This window comes from Rhinolophus sinicus, chromosome 14, assembly GCF_057876585.1.
Source record: "Rhinolophus sinicus isolate RSI-liver-muscle chromosome 14, RSI-T2T, whole genome shotgun sequence".
Taxonomy (NCBI): Eukaryota; Metazoa; Chordata; class Mammalia; order Chiroptera; family Rhinolophidae; genus Rhinolophus; species Rhinolophus sinicus.
Genome location: NC_142514.1, coordinates 47,166,113 through 47,189,372, shown reverse-complemented (window position 1 = coordinate 47,189,372; position 23,260 = coordinate 47,166,113). Strand labels below are relative to the sequence as shown.

Sequence of the window (23,260 nt, the reverse complement as noted above, 5' to 3'; positions counted from 1 at the left end):
CTGGTCTGAAGCATCTTTCCCCCACTCTTCACGGCCTCAACTGCCACTTCTCCATCAAGCCAGAGTGCTCAGAAGCCTCTGTTCATAATCTTCCTCGTCTAAAAGAGTCTTTAGATTTCTTCCATGATGCTTGATACAGTCTGCCTTAGCTGACTCTACGTAAGTATGTCCTATGAGCTCCTGAAGGTACGAGTGTTTTATTCACCTTGTCTATCAGACAGTTTCTAGTACAATGTCTTACACATGAACTGCCTTGAACATGACACAGACAAGTTGAGTTGGAAATGATATGCAGCGGAACAGTGGTTTCCCGCCCCTCCCCCCACCCCCATCCATGGTTTGCTTTCTGCGGTTTCTGTTACCTGTGGTCAACTGCAGTCTGAAAATATGAGATGGAAAAATTCCAGAGATAAACAACTCAATACATAATTTATAAGTTTTAAATGGCATGCCATTCTAAGTACCATGATGAAATCTGTGCCTTCTTACTCCTTCCCGCCTGGGACCGTAAAACATCCCTCTGTCCAGCATGTCTACACTGTAGACACTACCTGCCCAATATTCACTGAGGACCCATTTCAGTTGTCAGCTCAACTGTCAAATCACACTGATTTTACGTACTAAGGCTTCCCCAAGCACACGAGTAGTGACACTGGCAATCTGGAGAAGCCTAAAAGAAGCCATGAAGTACTTCCTCTGAGTGAAAAAGTGAACGTTCTTGACTTACTTAATAAGGAAAGAATACACATCGTGCTGAGGTTGCTAAGATCTATGGTAAGAACGAATCTTCTCTCCTGGAAATTGTGAAGAAAGAAAAAGAAATTCGTGCTAGTTTGGATATCGTATCTCAAACTGCACAAGTGGGGACCACAGTGCAGGGTAAGTGCTTAGTTAAGATAGAAAAGGCATTAAATTTGTAGGGGGAAGACGTGAACAGAAAACGTGTTCCGACTGACAGTGGCACCAGAAGGCACTGAGCCTGTCTACGAGACTTCAGCAAGGGATCCCTGAAACAAGTAACCACATGCACATAGCTTTATTATAGTATATTGTTATAATCATACTATTTTATTTCTAGCTATTATTAGTAATCTCTTAGGGTGCCATATTTATAATTAAATTTTTATCGTATTAGGTTGGTACAAAAGTAATTGCGGTTCAAAAAGTTAAAAATAATTGCAAAAACCGCAATTACTTTTGCACCAACCTAATATGTATGTATAGGAAAAAACATAGTATATATAGGGTTTAGAACTACCCTTGGTTTCAGGCACCCACTGGGGGTCTTGGAATGCTTCCCCTGCAGATTATTGTATATGTAGGTATTTGGACATTTTGTGTTTTTAAATTCACTGTGCATACAATCAATTATTAATATTATAATAATTATTCATACCCACTATTATTAATGATTAAAATCTGATAACTGAGATAATTAAATCAATATCAACTTCCGTTTCCTATCAGGCCTTACAACAATGGAATAACTCTTATGAATGGGCATAAAAATACTTGAATTTCTGCCTAGAAGTAAAGTAGCTCAGTAATTCTGACATCATCGTCACTACCAGACCTCAAAAAGTAAAGACAAATCAGGTTTACTACCATGGAGTAACTCCTTCAGCAAATATGAGGTGTGATAGAAAAATACAGTGAATGTTTAAAAACAATTTATTACAGTAAAAGACATATTGCCATTATTCCCCCTTGCTTCAAACACACTTATCCCATTGTTCTTGCCACAGTCTGAAGCAGTTCTGGAAGTCCTCTTTCATGAGTGTCTTTACTTCATCCTGCATCATGACAACACTGTGTCACACATTGCAATTTCTGTCAAATAAAAACATTACGGTGTGTCCTCATGTACCTTACTACATCGGATCTGGCACCGTGTGACTTCTGGCTCTTCCCCAAAGTCAAAACGAGCATGAAAGGAAAACGTTTTCACTCGATTCATACATTGAGACAGCCCTTACAGTGCAACTAAAGATGCTCATGAAAGAGGACTTCCAGAACTTCTTCCAAAAGTGGCAAGAATGATGGGATAAGTGTGTTCAAAGTGAGGGGGAGTATTCCGAGGGGGATTAATAGCAATGTATCTTTTATTTAAACATTTACTGTATTTTGTGATCACACCTTGTATTTATTGAGGACCCGTTCAAGCAAGGTATTAAACACAAAGTTAAATCCGACAGAGTCCCTGAACTTAAATGTAACTAAGAAGAGTGATGAGAGGCCACACAAAGTGAAAATATGCCTTAGAACCTGGTCTCCACCACTGCTGTAGTTACTCAGAATCTACCTTAGATTCCTCCTTCTTCCAGCACCAACCATAGTGGGTACCAACAGCCAAGTTCAGGCCCCTTCTTCCTCTTTCCCTATTTAAATGAAATCAGACTACGTCTTTTAGTTGTTACATGGCTGACAATTAAAATCCCCTTAAAGCTCATGTCTCATCATTTCATTCCCTTTCTCAAAAATCTTAAATTAATTATCTCATTCAAGCAACCAATATTTATTGGGTGTCTACTAATGTGTCAGACAGTAAAGATATAGAAGTAAGAGAAGGACATTGTCCTTTACTTCATTTACAGAGCCTAAAGTCTCCTGAATAAACTGAAATGCTTCAGTCTAACATTTGGACGTCTCTGTGATCTCGTATTACTCCAACTTCTCAGCTGCCTCTTCCATCACTCGCTCCAGACTTCTCGTGTATACTTCGGTGTTCCAGGCCATTTCCAGCCACTGAGTTTTCTTCATATTGACCCTTCTCTCTTGGAAACCACTTCCTCCATATCCTCATATGTTCAAATTGTTTTACCACTTCACCAGTTAGCTGAACTGATGCTCCCATTGACCATTCCACACATGATCATTCTTTGAATGAATGAATGAATGAATGAGTGAGTGAGTGAGTGAGTGATTTAACCTCTGTAGGCCTTGCTGCATAATATTTTTCCCCCCTCCTAGGTAACTGTCAAAAAATGAAAGCAAATTCCCTCATGAACTCCAGAATGCCCAAACTGGGGTAGTAGGAAAAGGTGCCTATAATGACAAATGGCTCTAGTGAAAAACAAACTTTCTGAGAAAGCTGAGGGACGTTAACGAAGCTTGAGAGTTTGGTCTCTGAAGTATAGTTCAAACTGCTCATTCTACACTTGAGGAAACTGAGGACCAAAGAGGTTAAGTGAACAGCAAAGTGGCAGAGCTGAGGCCCATCTAGGCTTAGTACTATATTACCATGATAAAATCTGCATCATAACTGAACTTCAACTGAAAGGAAAGCTATCTTTACTGCTTAAGGTTTTTCTCCCACTATGGTAGAGACTGAGTTGATTTAAAAAAAAAAAAAAAAATTAAAGAAGCTTGCCTTCTCTTAAAAATGAAAGAAAGCTCATGTTTGAGTTTGAATTAAACAAAACAAAACACGAAAGTCTGACCTGAAGCTAAATCCCTAAAGAGAGCTTAGTACAAGAATTTGAACATTATGGGTCAGGATGTTAATCATCGCAATTGAAAATAACTCTCTAAGTAACTTCTTTCTGGCTCCCATGATGTCGATAACACTTAAAGACCTTCAAATGTGAATACAGAAATTTGCGCAACATTTAAATGATGGCACCAAACATACAACCAATTTAAATGGAAAAACGATTACTCAAATGTTGAGATTCCTTTCCAGGTAGCCTATCAACATGAGTTTTAACTTTTTTTTAATAGAGGTATAATTGACATATAACATCATATTAGTTTCCAGTGTACAACATGATTCGATGTTTGTACATGTTGCAAAATGCTCACTACAATAATCTAGGTAACACTCGTCACCATACATACATAGTTACAAAATTTTCCCTGTAATGAGGACTTTTAAGATCCACTCTCTTAGTAACTTTCAGATACGCAACATAGTATTGTGAACTACAGTTGCCATGATGTACTTTACACCCCCATGACTTATTTTGTAACTGGAAATTTGTACTTTTTGACCCCCTTCACTCCTTTTGCTGCCCTTTACCCCCACTAAACTGTTCTTTGTATCTATGAGCTTGTTTGTTTTTTTTAAAGATTCCACATAAGTGAGATCATACAGTATTTGTCTTTCTCCGTCTGACTTATTTCACTCAGCATAATGTCCTCAAAGTCTAACCACATTGTTGCAAATGGCAAGATTTCATTCTTTCTATCTGAAATACACACACACACACTCCGCAACTTCTTTATCCATTCAGCCATCTATGGACACTTAGGTTGTTTCCATATCTTGGCTATTGTAAATAACGCTGTAGTGAACATGGGGTGCAGATACCTTTTCGAGTTAGTGTTTTTGTTTCCTTTGGATAAATACCCAAAAGTGGAATTGCTGGATCATATGGTAGTTCTAATTTTTTTAGGAACCGCCATACTGTTTTGCATCGTTGCTGCACCAATTTACATCCCCACCAACAGTGCACAAGGGTTCCCTTTCTCCATACCCTCACCAACACTTGTTGTTTGTTGATTTATTGATGACAGCTATTCTGACAAGTGTGAGGTTGACATCTCTTTGTGGTTTTGATTTGCATTTCCCTGATGGTTAGTGATGTTGAGCGTCTTTTCCTGTACCTGTTGACCATCTATATGTCTTTGGGAAAATGTCTATTCAGATCCTTTGCCCATTTTTTAATCAGATTGTTTGTTTTATTGCTATTCAGTTGTATGAGTTCCTTGTATATTTTTGGATATTAACCCCTTATCAGTTACACGACTTGCAAATATTTTCTCCCATTCAGTAGGTTGCCTTTTCATTTTGTTGATTTAGTTTGATGTAGTCCCACTTGTTTATTTTTGCTTTTGGAGTCAGATCCAAAAATTCATGGCTGAGACTGATGTCAAGGAGATTACTGTTTATGCTTTCTTCTAGGAATCTTATGGTTTCAGGTCTTACATTCAAGTCTTTAATCCATTTTGAGTTGATTTTTGTGTATGGTGTAAGACAGTGGTCCAGTTTCCCAACACCACTTATTTAAGAGACTGTGCCTTCCTCATCTTATGTCCTTGGCTCCTTGATTGTAAATGAATTGACCATATATGTATGGTTTATTTCTGGGCTTTCTATTCTGTTCCATTAATCTATGTGTCTGTTTTTAAAATCATACTGTTTTGATTACTAGAGCTTTGTAATATAGTTTGAAATCAGGGAATGGAGGCCTCTAGCTCTGAAAGCTCCAAGGAAAGAGTCTAGCATCCTCCAGTCTAAATCGGAGTGTTAATAAAAATTTAACTTCAATGGTAGGTTTTAGCCGCCCAATTTTCTGTCCCTTTGTTGAGAGGGTGTGATGAGGGTGTGACTAATTTTATGTCAATTTGGTTGGGCCTCGGTACCCAGATATTTGGTCAAACACTACTCTGGATGTTTCTTTGAAGGAATTTGGGGGATGAGATCAGTGGATGGGACTCATCCAATTAACTGAAGGACCTAACAGAACAAAGACGGACCTCCCCCAAGCAAGGAATTCTGCCATCAGACTAAAACTGCAACTCTTCCCTTAGTCGCCAGCCTGCTGGGCTACCCTGCAGATTTTGGACTTGCACCCTTCACAATCATGTGATCCAATTCCTTAAAATCAATCTCTCACCCTATTGGTTGTTTCTCTGGAGAACCCTGAGTAATATAGAGGGTTATAACAGTGGCTATTCATGAGAATTGTAATCTGGAGCCTATGTCCTTCATCAGAACCCATGCCAGTTTTTTGCCTACAGCACAATACCCCCAACAGTCTGACTGATGAGACCTGGCTCCTGAATCATACAGTTCTAATGGGCACCAGCTGGAGATGCATTAAATTTGGGTTCTCAGAAAATGAGATGAGTACTATCTGCCTTTCCAGTGACTGTCTCAATCTCTGTGGATGTCCCAACTCAAAGAGCAACTTGTAAAGTAACAGGAATCCAATTTGACAACGGTTCCAAGAGTTTCTTCATTTTGGAGAATCAGTGAAGCTTTTAAAGTCTCCCCTGAAGAATGTGAAAGAAGTCTCTGTAGAGCTAGCTCTAGGTGGCTGGCTTCAGAGAGCCCTGGAAACAAGTTCCTTACTTACTCTACCTCCACTAGCGTATCACTTTGCTCATCATAAACTTGGTCTAGATGACTTCATGCCAATTCCTACCATAATTAGCCAACTAACAAGCATTAACTGAGTGAGATTAACAGCACTGAATCCCACTTAGAGACACACACAAAAATAAAAATCTAATTTTATCTTCCCAGTATTTCCTCCCATAGTTTACTTCTTCTTAAATAGTGACATCTGTTCCCTTCTTCTTAAATAGTGACATCAAAAATAAAATATAAGAATGCTACCAGGCAGGAACATCTGTAGAAGAGATTGGGGAAGGGAGGAAATGGATTAAGACGTGTGGAAGAAAAAATTATTGATTGGTTTATGTAAAAGCCAAGGGTCAACAGGACTTGCTGACTATAAACAATAGGTTAAGATGCACACAGCAGAACCCCATCTCTGTGGCAAGCCAGATTTCCGGGGTAGATATTCTTAGTGTTATGCATAAAGGAACTATATTTTTTAAACTTGAGAGACTGAGAATGCACATGGACAAGACATTTTCTTAAGTCAAATGTATTAACATTATAGTCCTTTTAGATTGTGAGTTACAAACTCCCATGCTGATGTGGGCCAATCAAGAGAGGAAAGTCAGGGGAATGGGTCGGGTATCATACAACATAGACTAATGGGAACTATGGTGCATGGAAGAATGCATGCCTGTCTACGAAAGGGGAGCTGTTCTTCACAAAAGCTACTGCCCAGAGCAAAGGTAGACAGACCCACGATTGCCAGATCTTCTGATTTCAGAGAAGACAGAAATTTCGATTTTTAACATGTATAAGTCTCTCAAACTTTAAATGTTGGCAACAGATTTTAAACCTTAGAAATTTAAAAACCTTTAAAATTACAGACAAACACATCTGTAGGCCAGGTATAGTCTGTGAGTGTACTTATGCGTTTGTGTGTCTGTGCACTTCCTGTGGGAGTGTCTCAGGTCTTGTGAACCCTTATCAGCTGACCCGATACAAAACAAAGGGAGCTGTTCATTAAATTACACGAATAAATTAACTTGTTCTCAATATTCTGTTATTTTAAGTGATACCATTGAAAATGAGTTTGTCTTAGATTAAGGCTTAACCTATGTTTTTTTTTCCCCATAGTAGAGAATCCTCAGATCATCCCTTCAGCAAACAATGACAGAGTCCCTAATAGCTATGCCGGGCCCCGTACAAAATAATTAACTTCTGAGTAAGAATGGTAAGAGCTGACTGGTCTGAAAAGGAAAGTATCAAAATCATCTGAAAAATCAATTTTCTGCTGCTTTGCAGGTTCTCTCTGTTGTCATCATAGCATAACCTTCAGGGTGTACTCTGCAGAATGCTCTATAAAAGAATGCTTGAAAGCCCCTGTCATGAGGGCTCTCTGGTCCCGCTCCCCGCACAAGAACGCAGGACATGGTGAGGACAAAAAGGAACACCAATGGAGACATAGGTAGGGGGTTCATGCCACTATTTCTCGCTGGTGGCTGGGTTGGAGACATGGGCAGCAGGAGCCACACAATGCGCAATTGGCTGTCTGCTTCTCTGCCAACCAACCAACCCCCTGGCATAACCACGGCAGTTATATTAGTGGCTAATGGCTAACCAGTAACAGCTGATGGCCACCCAGCCACAGCGGATGGCCATCTACTACCCGAGTGAGCACCTTTCCACGTGAGGCCGAGAGCCTGGAAACTGCTCTCTGGGACTCTGTCCCCACAGCCTCTCCCTCTCCAGCACTGGGCACTTTTTTTTTTTTTTAATATGCATTAATAAGCCTTAGTGAGAAAACCCAAATATTGATTATAAATCAGTAGAAATGAAATTCTAGGCATAAAACAAAAAGTGAAAATTGGCCATTGGTTAAAATCACTTATAAAAATATTGTCCTAGTACTAACTTTTCTTCAATACATTTGGAAAAGAAGCACAGTCAAATAGGCCACAGGCACTTAAAATGAGAGTAATGAGTAGCTAGAGTGCCACAGGGCCAGGACTGAGTTTTACAAAATGTGTACAGCGCCCGTATGTTTAAGAATGGACAAGATCCAGATGTAAGACTGGAGATCCTTCATCTCAAGTCCAACTGCTTATGTTTACTGTAATGGCTATATTAATACATATGCATGTGGCCAGATAGTTTGCTTTGTAGAACTGTAAAATCTTACAGTTTGGAAGGACTTTAGCCATATTCTTGAGTCCATTTTTCATAAACTTCCGTCATTACTTTACCGCATGTCGCCTTCAAAATTCTGGTCACATTCACTTAAGATTTTTATTTAAATGAATTCATTTTTTTAGAAAACTTTAGATATATTTATTTTCAAAAAGAAGCTATGTGAATGCCCTAAAAGAAAAAACAGGATCCCCTGACATAGAGGATAATATTGAAACACATAATTATCAAACAAAAACGTTATGACCTAAAAACATCTCCCTACAATGACCCTGTGAGGTAGGTACTATCATTATTCTCATCTCACTGAGAAGGAAACTAGGGTGCAGAATGAAGTGACTTCCCAAGGTCAAATTGTGAGTGAAAGAGGGATGGATCAAAAGCAAATCCGCCTGGCCTTTAAAACACAAATTATTTTTAGTCATGCCCTTAAATTGCTTCCCAAGACTGGAAATTTTCCCTGTTGTAATTACCTCCAACATGAACTCCCTGTGATTCAAAATGTAGACATTTTCGGAGGGATTGGAATACGGTAAAGAGAGAACCGAAAATGTGTTTAGTAAAATACTACCACAGTTACAAAATACAGATGAAAGTGTCTTATGAGGGACTGGAACAAAGGCAGCTAAGTGTTCTTACCCTGGTTTCCCCCAATAACTTACTATTAACTCTTTCCATCTTTGAATCTTCATTAAAAAGGTCAGAGTATTGTAATTTTAGAAAGTGTGATTGCTCAGCCAATGGCTAGAAAAGCATCAACGTAGAGTTCCCTCCAAAAATTCCTATACACACCCCCCTAGAAAGTGAGCTAAATTCACAGACAAGAAGACTCAGTTAAGGGAATGGTAGTCGTCACTTGCCACCTTCTGCTGCAAACAGGTGTCATCAGGTATCTCTTTAATATGGCGCCAGAGGGAACCTGTCATTCGCTCATCTGTGTATCTTCTGATTACCCAACTTTATGGTCAGGACTGCCCTGGTTTTACAAGATTCGTTCTAAATGGCAGTTCTCAGCTTTGTCAACTACTAGTGAGGGGAGAAGACTGCATCACAGCTCCAGAGACCCCATTCAACATTCAATGCAGAAGTCTAACCTCTGAAGGTAGAATAGCTTCTCATACTTACCTGCCTACCCAGCATGTATGCATCCTTCTAGTACAGTCAAGGTCTCTTGGATGTTAACCTGAGAAATTCTAAAAAAATTCATGCAGGGTAGAAATTACATTTTATGTTTTACTGTTCAACAAAAGGTAGACTACTGGTTTTTGCCAAATACCTGGATGGCCATCTCAGGTCTCGGTCCTTATCTCAGCACATCCAAAACAGAAATCACTGTCTTTACCCCAAAACACTTTAATGTATGGATGTGTGTACGTATGGATGGATGGATGGCCATTTTCACCTGTGAGCAAATACTTTTCTACAGCATGGCTGCACTTTTTCATCTCGATTTTATAATATGATACAATTTCCTTAACTAATCCCCCTATTGTTAAAAATTTAGAGTCTTTACAATCTTCTCTATTTTAAATGGCACTACAATGACTTTCTTTACATGTTTATCTTCATGAATATAGATATGCAGAAAGTCTAGCCATTGAAGGCATATTTTCTTGTGATATTCCTACAAATGACCAGATCAAATAAGATGCATACTTCTGAAGTTCCTATGGTCTTTTGTGATGCCATCCCCCTGGCATAGTTCTCTGCTTTGGGGAACCACCACATCTCTGCTGTGTCACATTTCCCCCTAATTACTAACTAAGTTCACTATTTGCCCCCCACCCAATAATTTTTAAACTCCTCGAGAGTGGACATCCCTTTATTCATCCCCATATTCAAATCAATTAAGCTTCCAACAAATAGTAATTAAACCCAATTGACAAGTGCTGGGGTATAAACGGATGAGGTGTAATCCCTGCCCAGAACAGCAGGGGAGGCAGACTCACCAACAAGTTCTATGCTATGAATAGGTGCATGAGACTTATTGTGGGAACAAAGATGAGGGAGCAATGAATTCTTCCACAGGCAAAGGGAAATAAGGAGAGAGAAAAAGAGGTAATAGGAAGGTACAGAGAGAGGCAAATGACTGAGTTACTTCTTGAAACATTGATAGAAATTCAGCAGGTGAGCAAGTCATGGGAAGGAGACAGATGGGGTAGATTCATTAGGACACGCCAGTCAATTTTAGCTTTTGGTTTTATCTAGAGAAATAGGTTCACTTAGGAATTCACAAAGACCTCCAATCTTCTAAACCATGGTTTTTCAATCTCTGCACTGCTAACATTTTGAGCCAGACAATTCTTTGTTTGGGGGAGGGGCTAACTTGCATTATAGGGTGTGATGAACCTATAATGTCAATAGAAACTGTTCCCACCTGCCAACTGGGACAACTGAAAATGTTGCTAGACATTGCCAAGTGTCCCTTGGGGAAGGGAGGAATCACCCCTGGTTAAGCATAATTCTAGCTCTAAGGACATCTATCTTACTATACTATCTTTTTCTCTCTGTCCCGAAAAGGACTTTTTTCTTCAGTTCAAAACCCAATTGGACCCTAAATTTCTTTTTAGATAAGAGATAAGCTCGTCAAAAAAACAACAACAACATCATCAAATTACTGATGCCAACTATATATATAAAAAGATACCTCCTTTGATTAAACCTAACAAAAAACGAAATGTTCACTATGCTATATGAGTATATAAATACCACGGCTAATATGTGTTCAGAACATTACAGTTACAAAGTATTTTCGCATTTGATTTCACTGAATGTTCATGACATCCTGGGAAGTATTTATTATCTCCTAGAGGTGAAGACAGGGTGACTCAAAAACATTAAATATCCAACATGATCTGAGTGTTATGTGCTGTAGGGAGGATTCATATCCAGATAATCTCATTCCAAATTGTATATAATTTCCATTTAATTTAGTAAACAACTAGTATGAGCTTCTTTACGCCACAGAGAGGGCAAGCCAGAGAGAAGGATCATGTTAACATCACATAGATGGAGAAATAAAAGATCTTAAGAACGCCCCGCTACCTACCTAGTCTGGCCCACCAAGAAACTCTAATAAGTATAACCTTGCTTGTGGAAGCAAAGCATCATTTAATCAGTAAAAAAAACTACACTGCATCCATCCTTTGCATAGCCTCAAGTGCACTTATTGTGCAAAGAGGAGTAATTATGGTAACATACTAATTATGGCAACATTTACACTCATATAATTTTTAAAGTATGGTAACACCTTTTACTCATTCGAAATAGCCCTAGAAAATTGGTATAATAAAGATTGTTACCCACTGATAGAAAACTGTGCATAAAAATACACATTAAGTAACTTGATTAAGATCACAGCTAATTAAAGGCCAAGTCAAACAAAATTAAGTGTTCTTTCCACTACAATTTCCAGCATCACATGACCCTACAACTCTTCCAGATATAAATATCACTAGCCCAATAAATAAAAATATCCTCAACCATACAGATACTAATTCTGTTTCAATATTATCTGAAGCACATTTCCCTCTGTAGTTCCAAATATGGAATCTACACTAATGTAAGAAATGGAAATTTTTGCTGCTCTTATTAAAGACAAAAGACACTCCCTTAAATTAGGCAAATTACCAGAATCAGTGAGACTATCTTATTCATGACTTATTAGTTGACATATGACAAAATATTTGCAATTTTCTAGACTTAGCCAACTCTAAAACAATATGTGATACGTTTGAACCTGAATTCCAGCATGACAAAAAGGTGAGTGGGGGGGAGGACGTCCAGAAATTTTCTGGATATAGAATATTGATTCACACTTCTTTAAAAAGTACTTGTCTATGTAATGATAAAGGACTTATTTAAGATAAGAGTACTATACACTTTGCAATAAACAAACACAGGTATTTGGAATATAAATGGAAAGCTATTCAATTCCGGTTTAAAGAACAACAAAAAATGTTAAAGTCTTACTCCATCATGGAAGGTGGGATAGTACAGCAGTCTTGAATTGCAGTGAGGGGAGAGGTCAGGTGAGCCGTGTAAGATGCTTCTACAACTTGCTTGTTTCGGTTGACCACATCCAAGTAACGGTTGAACTTCTCTCGGATTTTTTTGGCTAGCTGTGGGACAACAGTGAGCAAAATAAATTGAAAGTCCAAGACAATAACCCACTGTACTTTTTCTAATAAGCTAATTAATTTGTGTCAAATACTATTATGTATTAAACTTCAGGTAAAACAAACAACACACATCTAAATCTTATTCCACTGTGTACACTGAGATTAAAAATTACCAAATGCCTGGAAGTCACAGAAACAATAAAATAATATTTTCTGTCTTATAATAGATGATGCATTAAGAAATTCTCATGTGTTCAAATTTAAGTAGAACAGAACAGATCCAAAAAAAAAAAAAATGCTTTGCTAAAGAAAAACAAAATCTATTGATATGATTGTCGGTATGACAGTGGTCATTACGAATTACAGAGCAACAACATGATTGGAAGAAAAAAGCCCACTTCTCATTCTGGATTCACATCGATTTTCATGGGGAAAAATACATGAAGGAAGGGAAGTGACATTCACTGTCTCCTGTTACACAACTTCAGGGGACATCATTCACAGTCTTCCGTAGGAAGGGCAAATCCCTGGAGTGTGCAATGCAGCCATTCATATATACAAATATACACAATTAGAAATATACTCCTGTTTGGTCTGTTACACCTTTAAGATGGACAAATGTCTTTCTTAACCGCTGTGAATGGAACATTTCATCATGGTTTACTTTCATGTGGGAATAACACAAGCAAATTGATAAGCATACTGCTTTTTCCTCCATTGTTCCCATCAAATATCACAGCTTAATTACAGCTCTCCAAGGAAAACGGTGTTGTTTTTCTTTCCCTTAAACAGAATGTTACCCCAATGAAATGACTGATAGAATTACAGCTAATTGGTTTTGTGGAGCTATTCATTATCAGCACTTGAGAGGAAAACTACTCATCTCTTTTGGGTCATGCATTTCATGCAATTTAATAGCTTACAGGCTAAGATCATGGAACCAAATCAAAATATGTTCATTTGTTATTTTCAAGCCAATTTAAAAATTTGATTTTATTCCAATGATATTTGGGAACTTTCAAGAGTGTCAATTAAGTAACTGAGGCTCTCCGTCTTGCTAAGTATTGCACACACTATAATGTTTAGAAAAATTTCTGGACATAACAAAAGAACATGAATGTAATGTTTAATTTGATAATGGGTTATCTAAATTCATTTCAGCATTTTCAAAGGAGGAATGTGTGTCTCAAAAATTAAGTCCATCTGCAATTCGACTTCTTGAGCTAGAGTTCTCACTGAAACAAAAAACGTATCTTTTTTCTCATTGGGGTGTTTACAATAAAATGTCCAGGCACAGTTTAATTTCCCATCTTAATTTAGACCGCTAGCGATTTTGCCCCGCCTAGGGAACCTCTACCAAAGTTTGGAAACAATTTTGGTTGTTACTACTTGGTGGAGAGTGCTACTGGCATCTAGTGGGTGGAGGCCAGGATGCACAGGACAGCTCCCATAACCAAGAATTACACAGCCCCAAATGTCAATAGTGGCCCATTTGAGAAAACCTAGTGTAGACAAAAATCAAAGATAATTATCCCAATTTGTAACTCAGCCAATTGGTCTCAAATTGTTCCTCTAGGTTAGTTCTCCAGTTACCCAAAGTGGTATGTTAAGGAAAAAAAAAAAATCTACCAAATTCCAGTATTTATGAATTTTTACTTTGTTCTTTGTTTTTCCTTTCCCAAAGTAACGTGAACGAGGCCTGTAGTTTTTAAAAACATAGCTCAAATACAGAAATAGTACTCTTCACTCCCTATCAGGAGATGTGCTGACATGATTTTTAAACAGCAGTTTGCGCTAACATAACAATCCTTTTTTCCCAGACTCTAATCTTCAGCGGGTAGTGGGAGATGAGAGACAGAGTAACAGGTTCCAGCTTAAAACCTAATGTACATTCTCATATACCCCGCATTCCCCCTCATAATTTATATTATACTTTAATACTATTATGTATTTAACATCTGGTTATCCCACTAGACTGCATGCTCTGTAAGGGCAGGCACTACATATAAGTGCTTGTTCATCTCTATCTTCAGCACTGAGCTCACTGCTTGGTATTGCAGGTAGACAAAAAATATTTAATGAATTAATAAAGGTCAAAAAAATTTGACCCCTGAGAGTTATTAACCATTTGGTCTAAGGATCAACAACCTCTTTAAAAAGCATGGGATGCTTATTTTACAAATGTACAACAATATGTATTTCTGAAAACTTCATCAAGACCAAGTTGTATCTTTTTCTCTTTAGGTTCTGAAATAAAATATCATTAATTTTTCACCTACAAGTATCAAGAGTGCAGTGTTTCATTGTCCTTGGGAACAAATATTCTGTAACAGTATAAAGATTAGGTATACTTGAGAGGAATGAAGTTCCAAATTATATCTTCACAAATTCACTTCTACAGTGAAAATGCAATTTGTAATCATTTTCTTTCTCTCCCATACATAGAAACACACACATACAAACGCATGAGAAATGCTCATGTGTTTCTTCCATAGTTGGAGAATTTGAACTTTAAAGAAAATCAGATCTACCTTAATGATACTCCAATCTGGCTAAAGCCTATTTTTGTAGGAGATAGGAATGACTCTCAATTTTTAATCTCAATTTTCTTTACTAGACTATGAGATTCTCAAGAGCAGGAACTAGCTCTGATTCCAGGTAGCTACTTGTACTTTTTTTCCCCAAAAACTTTTTTTTATTTAAGTGTGTTTTTCCAGGACCCATCAGCTCCAAGTCAAGTAGTTGTTTCAATCTAGTTGTGGAGGGTGCAGCTCACACTGGCCCATGCAGGGATCGAACCGGCAACCCTGGTGTTAAGAGTACTGGGCTCTAACCAACTGAGCTAACCAGCCACCCCGACTCTTACATTCTTAAATGACTTTTTTTTTTTAAAAAGGCATTTTGATAGTTAACTATATGAAATTCAAATGTCAGTGTTCATAAATAAAGTTTTATTGAAACAGTCATTTGTTTACATATCATTTATGGCTGCTTTCATTACACAACAGGAGAATTAAGTAGTTGCAATAAAGAAGACTGCATGAACTGTTTTGCTATAAGTAGAAGTCAGAAGACCTAACATGTCCCTAGATAGGAGCCATAATTCCAGTAATTTTATAAAAATTCGCTGCCATTCTTTGCCACTCCTTCCCACTGCTAGATGAGGCTTACGTTCCTTCTACTCCCACTTCTTGAATATGGGTAGGCTCATGATGGTTTCTCCCAGCAGAGTATGGAGAAAGCAACACTATGTAACTTCTAAGGCTAGGTCATGAAGGGCCATGCGGCTTCCACCTGTCTCTTTTGGAATGCTCTCCGCTTCATGTTGTGAAGAAGTCCAAGACACAGAGACCACAGTTAAGTGCTTGGTTGGCAGCTCCAGTTGAGCAAGGCTTCGATTCTATCAGCCCAGGCTCCAGATATGAGTCAAGAAGCTTCCAGCTCAACCCAGCCCTGTCTTCCCTGAAGCCCCAGACATCACAGAGCAGAGACAAGCCATCCTTGCCGGGCCTGGCCCAAAGGCCTCACCCATAACATCCATAGACAAAGATATAGTTGTTTACGCCACTAAATTTGGGGTGGTTTGTTATGCAGCAACAAGTAACTGGCACACCCAGAACAGGCTGAATTCCATCCTAAGGTAAACACTGAAGCTAAGCTAAACAAAGCTGCTCAGATCCATACACTGAATCTAAATCATCAGAATTATCCAGATTAGAGTTTGTGGATTATACAACTGTTGCAGAGATTTCAGCGTTCTTCAGAAAATCATAATAGCTACTGTATAGTGGTACTGACCGTATATACAAGGCACAAGGACCCCACAATGTAGGTATTGCCATCTTGTAACAATGAGGTTACTTTGTGGTCTAAAGCTACAAAATAAGGGAAAGAACCCACTCACTTTTTTAAACTCTGAACTGTGTTGTCTAGCCTGTGTATTCATCTGCTCAGCTATGGAGCTCCAGATATACCAATTTTAAAAGAAGTTACCATGACGGCTTAAAATGAAAAATATGACATATCAACAGCATTTAAGGAATGGAACTTCTGTTAATATAATCAGCATGGCACAGAGCAGGAGCAAAGAGCCCTCACCACTGAGCTAGCCATGGAACTAAGTGTTCCCTGGAAAGGTGTGTTGAGGGGGGCGGGGGGGGGGAACTGGTTAATGGGAGAAGGGAGCTGCCAGAAGTGGGTGGTGGGGCTGTGGGCATGACTGCCTTTGGCCTCCTGTTTAGGGTGGGCCTCAAGCTGCATTCTTCATCAGTGGGGGCAGTACCTTGTAAGCAGAGCCCAGACACACACTGACAATTGAGAAAAGATCTGAAATGCAAACTCTCTTCACTTGGACTCATATCTCTGTCAGAGAAACTCCTCAGCTTTCATGTTGTGACACCCCACCTTGCCATCCTTACAAAAACATAATAATTGTCAATAATTGTTGAGTGCTAACTCTGTGGGGGGCACTATTCTAAGCACCTTATACGCATATATCAACTTAATCCTTAAAGGAATCCTATAACGTATGCATTTCCATTTTCCAGAAGTGGACACTGAAGGTTAAATAACTTGCTCAAGGTCACAAAGCTAGTAAGTAGGAGAGCTGGGATCCAAACCCTATAGCACTCAAACTTCAGAGGAGAAGCTTTCAACCTTGATGAAACACTGCTTCTCTTTGTAATACACACAGACTGACAACTACTCCCACATTCCTTTTCAAACCCATTTAACAAATGCTGTGAAATTCTTGGCAGAACACCATAAGCCATACACAGTCTCAGTACCTTACAGTAAGAATTAGAGTTTTAAAAATTAATGTGATTTCATTTAGAATTCTTCATAATTCCAAAGAAAATCAAGACACCGAGGAAGTTGAGAACTGCTGAATTCTACCACCAGTATAAAAAAAGGGGTAGGGCCAAATCTGAAACAATGTATTCTCCAAAAAAAACGATGCCTACTGATTATTACCTGACTACTGTGGTATAAGTTACATCAAACTAACTTAAATTATTCTAATTACTCCTGGGTGTTCGTTCCTTTGTTCACAACCTATGAATAGAAACAGAACAGAGTGGATGACTATTCCTGTCTTTCAGGAAGTGAATTTCAGAATTTCCTGTTTTCCTCTGGATTTTCACCTGAGTTTATCTGCCATCACAGGGTTAAGATGAAATTGTAATTCCCATTTCCCAAGTGAAGGAACTGAAAGGCATATGGAACTTTAGGGTCTCTTGATTCAAAGGGGGTGCCCTGGCCTCCCTGGACCCCACTGCCTGAGATGACCTCTCTGTGCCCTTCAGACAAGGCATGCGATAGTGACTCACTATGGAAACCTCAACCCATGCTCCACTGCGGGGTATTTTTTCTCACTCTCTAAAAGCAATCTCTTTTGGCATGTCAAATCCAGGTTGCTTGGCAAGCATAACAGAACCTATTAAAGATAGCCCACAGAGAGATTAAACCCTGAATGTATCCGTTAAACTGAAGAGGATCGGCTACCAGCTCGGACCCTTCCAAGAGGCCAGAGAGATTCTGGGTCGGTATCCTACCATGATCCCTGCAGACAGAAGAAAACAAAGGACATTCTCAACAAAAAGCTACAGGTGGACCCACAATCCTCCTCAGTGTAATTAAAAACATTTTTCTTTCCACAGCTAAGCTTTCATCTTTTATCCTCCTTTATCCTCTCCCCTTCAACCCCTAAGGGGTTCCTGAATGCTGATGAGACAACGGGACTAAAACCATCTTGTCATCTTTTGGGTCAATTCTTCGGCTAGCCAACATCCAGCCATGGGTCAAATGATCTGTAGGTAGCGTGCCGGTCCCCATGGGAACGGATTCTAATTTGTCATCATCTCCAGTGACAACGTTTCATCACAACATCAATGAATTTCTTTCTTGCTGAATTTCACTTCCCTTAATTTTCCCATAGACAGTTCTGTCATTTGCATACTTCCCGGGGCGGGGGAGGGGGGGCTTCTTTTTAAAGCTTTTTACCTTGGCTTTATACTTCTAAAGATTGGGGGAGGGGTGGGCACATGGTTAGAAAAAGGTAAAAGGAAACAAAAATGCAAAGGCATAGTACACACTTTATGTATGTCTCCTTCCTGAAAGGAAGGGCCGGAAGGAGTTTTGAATGTTAGGGAAAGCTTTATTTAAAATACGTAACAATGAAGCTGACAGGCACAGACAAGAAAGGTACCCTAGGGGACCCAAGATGCATAGCAAAATTCCTGTTGAATGTAGAAGAGTTTAACATTTGACATTCAAAAACCTTTGTGCCGTGATAAGAATTTAATAGCTGATGCCCTTGTCCTTCAATTCCTGCCTTATTACTAAAGAATAAACCTTTTTGCTTGCCAGCAAGTTTCAGGATTTGGTTATTTAAATGTTACATAAAAATAATTTTCAGTAAATGCAAGCATAAATATTTCACATCTCTGAACATCACACTACTGCCCTCCAAAGTTCAAGTAGAATACATTTTCATTGTTTCCTGGGGCACGCTTTATTCGGGATATAAGAAATGTTCTGCCCTTGCTATTTGTATTCATAATGTTGTCATCTTCCAAACAGCTCGACCAATTATTAGCTGGGAGTTTGGGCAAGTTCTCAGACTTTCTTTAGCTTCAGTTCCCTCATGAGTAAAACAGGAATAACACTCTTTTCAAGGGCTTATTGTGATGATCAAATGAAACAATGAATAAATAAGGCCCAGATGAAGTACCGGCATTATTCTTATTGTGATACCTTCGTGTCTGGACCAGAAAGTACCTGCAGTGGTGATAGGGAAAATAACGTGGGGCTCTACATTTTCCAACAATAGAGCTACAAATAAAAGGAGAGGTAGTGCTTGAACATTAACATTAACCATTTTATTCACCTAACTCGTCCACATGCTTAATTGTCCATAGGAAACTTGGCACAAGGTCTGGGAGAGGGGGGTATTTTTTTTTCTTAGAGTAATAGCAAAATGGCAAAAGGGTGCTTCAACTTCAAAAAAGGGTGAGTCAAATAAATTTGAGTTAAATCCAGCTCTCTCACTTACTAGCAAATAATTTCTCTAAACCTCAACTTAATTACCTCTAAACTGGGAATTAATGACAGTCGCCTCATGATGTGGTTTGAGAACTAAGAGAAATAATGTTTGTAAAATATTTAGCAGCGCGTCTAACATATGGTAAGTCCCAAATAAAATGGCAGTGGCTGTTATTTTTCTATTGTTGTTTTGCAATTTACTATTATTGTCGTTATTGTTACTGTTTGGAGGACTTTGTGCATTGCCTCAGGGACTCTGAATGGAGATCCCAAGAACTTACTTTCGGTGACTGGAAAGGCATCAGGATGGACGTGTTAACACAGGGCTATGACCTCCCTAGGCTGTCAGTGCCTCTTCCAAAGCACTGTCATGTAGGTCAGATAATAACAGTCTTCAAAGTAGCTCGGGATTCTTCTGGAATCCTGTCTTTCTAATCCTAAGGACCCATAATGACTTCACTCTTGTGTCGCATTTTACCAGTTTCAAAGCATTTATACATGACTTGTCTCATGTGTGCCGTCCAACAACCGTGGGACTAGGCAGCGCAGGTACTCAGGAAATCAAGGCTCAGTGGTGTGCCCCAACTCATGCTGAGCAAGTTCAGAAAACAAAGAGACCATTTCTTCTAATCCCCACTCTATTTTCTTTCTGCTACAAGCTCCCCCAAATGGCAGGAAAATGTGAACTCTCCCAGATCACATTACTTAAGTTCTACTCATTCGTCTCAGTAGCAGCCCAATTTTTGCCTCTTTGAAGGCTTCTCAGACCCTTCTTTCCCAAAATTGCCTATAACTCACCATCAGAGCCCCTCACATCCTACTTCATATTCATCTTTCCTCCTTCAAGGATTCTATTTTCCCCAACAAAACAATAATAGAATATTTAGCATTTATTGACTGCTTACTATGTGCCGGGCACTTTGAAAGTGAAACTTTACATGATGTCTTTTAATCCTCACAACTCTTGGTCATGGTTACATAGATGGTGCCGATAGATTACCCCCTTGCCCAAGGTCACTCAGCTAACAGAATAATTAGATCAAGTCCATGCTTTTGAACCATTGCACTATGCATTTTCATTTAATACAGTGCCTAGCATCTAGAAGAGACTTAAAAGGGATCATTACTGTGTTCATTTGCTCTCATACAATATACTATTATTTGCCATATTCGAAAAATCTACTTCCAGTTCTGGAAAAGGGCAGATGACCTATGAATATTGCTCGTATTTGGTTCAAGCCCACCAGAATTTCTGGGCTTGTCTATTTCCCTATTCTGACCTGCCTCCAGGGTAATACCAGCTGCTCTGGCGTAAGTCTTGCCAAAAAAGAGAACACCAGCTCAGAAAAGGTATCCTGATGGCAATTGGCCAGGGTGGTGATATGGCTGCTCATCCACTGCTCGTTTGGGCTTCATGAAATCACTCAGTAGAGCAGAGCCTGGGCATGTCAGGCAATGATGTAGGACAAGATAGATGAAGACCTAGCAATAGAATAGGGCCAGTCTGAATTTCCAATAGCCTGCAGAGGCTTCAGGGTTGTCTGACGGATGTGTGGGAATAGCACATCCAGCGGAGAAGCGGGGCAGCTGCTGACAGGCAAACTGCAGGTGGACCAGGAAGATTTATGTGCAAGGCTGTCTGGGCTCCAGGGTCACATACCCCAATCCTGCCCAATCCTGTGAGAGGTGAGGCCCCTGTGACTGAGCGGGGGAAGAGTGCAATGGAAAAAACAGAAGGCAAGTGCTGACATGCCAGAGAACCCGAGGAGGCTGAGCTCCGAGAAACAGTTGAGAGCGGCAGCTTCTCTCTAAGCAAATCGCAAGGTTTGCTTTAGAGGTTACAGTGAGGTTTGGTTTGGACAGCAGTTTGTATTAGGTATTCCAGGAGAGTCATGGAAACCCACACCCAAGCCTCCTGAAAGCCAAGGTTATCAACTCAAGGGCTCAATGGGCTCTTGCCCTGTTTTTCACCCCACTCTACCCTTAACAACCAGATCATAACAAAAGAAACAAAGGGAAGGGCAGGCTTCAACCCACTTCTCCTCACTTCACTCTGTAACAGGAGCCTCTGAGCTGAGGTTCCTTTAAACCAAAATAAGCGAGTGCTCAGGCCTTGAAAGTTTACAGCCTGTTGCTTCACAAGGAAAAAGAAGTTCAACCTAGACTTGACCTTACAAAGAATCAAGAGCCTGAGAGAATTGGGGAGTGGGGGAAGAGCAGGAGCCACAGCACACAGAATAACCTCTACCATTTAATTCATAACTTTTGAGGATAGTTTGTATAAGATATTAATCAAGGAGGAAAGGGCGGAAAATACTCTGGGTTCGTGAACTTAGGAATTCTCTGGTGGCCTATGAAGGACACACTCAATTGTGGAAAAAGGAAACCCAATCTCTTTACTCTTACCATGTAAAGCTCCTACTTAGAGTACAAATATCTGTACATAACCTATAAACACCAAGTGTAACTTAGAAGCATTCCAAGTAACAGGAGGCCACGAGAGGAACTAGAGGATCAGCCGGGAGATCTCTGGGAACATGCAATTGCTCTCTAGCCCAGACTGTTTTCCCCACACCCAATGCAAATAATACCTCATACTGAACCCAGCTTACAACCTGGTTCAGAGCCTGGCGTCCTGAAGGGACTCAGGCAATGTTTTCTGTTTAAATGAAGGATGCAACCTGGCCTAGCCTCCAGTTAGAGGCCAACTGACCAGAGCGTTTTAGGGTTCTTTGCAGGCTCTTTGATAGGATACCTATCAAATATTTGCCAATAAGTATATCCATTAGCTCAGCAATGAGGTGGAACGATGACCCTTAGTGGGGAAACAATTCTGCTGCCACTAACCACTTCCTTACCCTCAATCTGGGCAAGGACTTATTGAATCCAATTCCTGGGAAGACAATCTTGAGACACAATGGGAAAGCAAAAACAAAAACAAAACTAGATGTCTCCATGTCTCCTTTCTTAATAATATGTTAACCTGACTTACCTTTCCAATGGAAGATAATACATACTATGTCATTTTATGACTTCATTGATCTATAGTCCTTCTAATAGCACTAGAGCTCAATTAACAGTAAGTATGTCACTCCTAGTTCCCCATTGCAAAAGAAATGTCAGTTCAAGACGCCTAACGCACTAGTGTTTTCCATATTTGGATAACAGATTTTCACAATATAGATTCCCTTTAAAACTAAGGGAAAATAATAGTACAAGAGAAAGCATCTTGTAAACACTTCATTTCTTCAGCTGTTGGAAACTGGCCCTGCACATCCAAAATCATCTGAGTCTGGAGTGAACACTCTCTCTCCTGGTCTTACCTTCAAACAATGAAGCTAGCGTGTAATGTGCTTATCTCAGTAGGTAGAAAAGGCACTTCTTGGCTTTAGTTTCAAGACACTTGAGTAGTCACAAAGCAGCTCCTGAGATGTAGGGGCCTTTAGAATACGGGCTCATGGCTCTAAGTAATCCAGAGGTACAAGGTTTTTGTTTTTCTATAATTAGGAAAAAACAACAACACTCACGCACATCAATTAGATGAGGTGCAAATGTTGGATGCTAGCAGGAAATGCACTGCTATTAAGACTTGCTAGAAACAACAACAAAAAGTTATGTTTCCCATGTGGGTTCCAAACCAGAGGAATGAGGATATTTGCCTCAACCACAACAATTTTATTATATCCTCTTCTGAACTGTTCTGTGTGTTCCCCTGCCAAGCTGCATCTGATATCATTCTCTAACTCACAGTTGGATTTAGCAAGGTCCTCTCATCCCCTATCTGATGACAGGGAGGATTGCAAACAGAAAAACCAGGGCATGGCTGCTCTCCGTTGGC

The 23,260-nt window shown here is 39.5% G+C and overlaps 1 protein-coding gene across 2 annotated transcripts in view; it reads right to left on the bottom strand.

Moving 5' to 3' along the window:
* CACHD1 (cache domain containing 1) overlaps positions 1-23,260 on the bottom strand; it is a 210,117-nt gene that overhangs the window by 87,318 nt on the left and 99,539 nt on the right. For both annotated transcript variants that reach the window (XM_019731624.3, XM_088791181.1), the window contains exon 3: positions 12,230-12,378. In XM_019731624.3, coding sequence (XP_019587183.1) covers positions 12,230-12,378 — 149 coding nt within the window. The remainder of the gene's footprint in view (positions 1-12,229; positions 12,379-23,260) is intronic.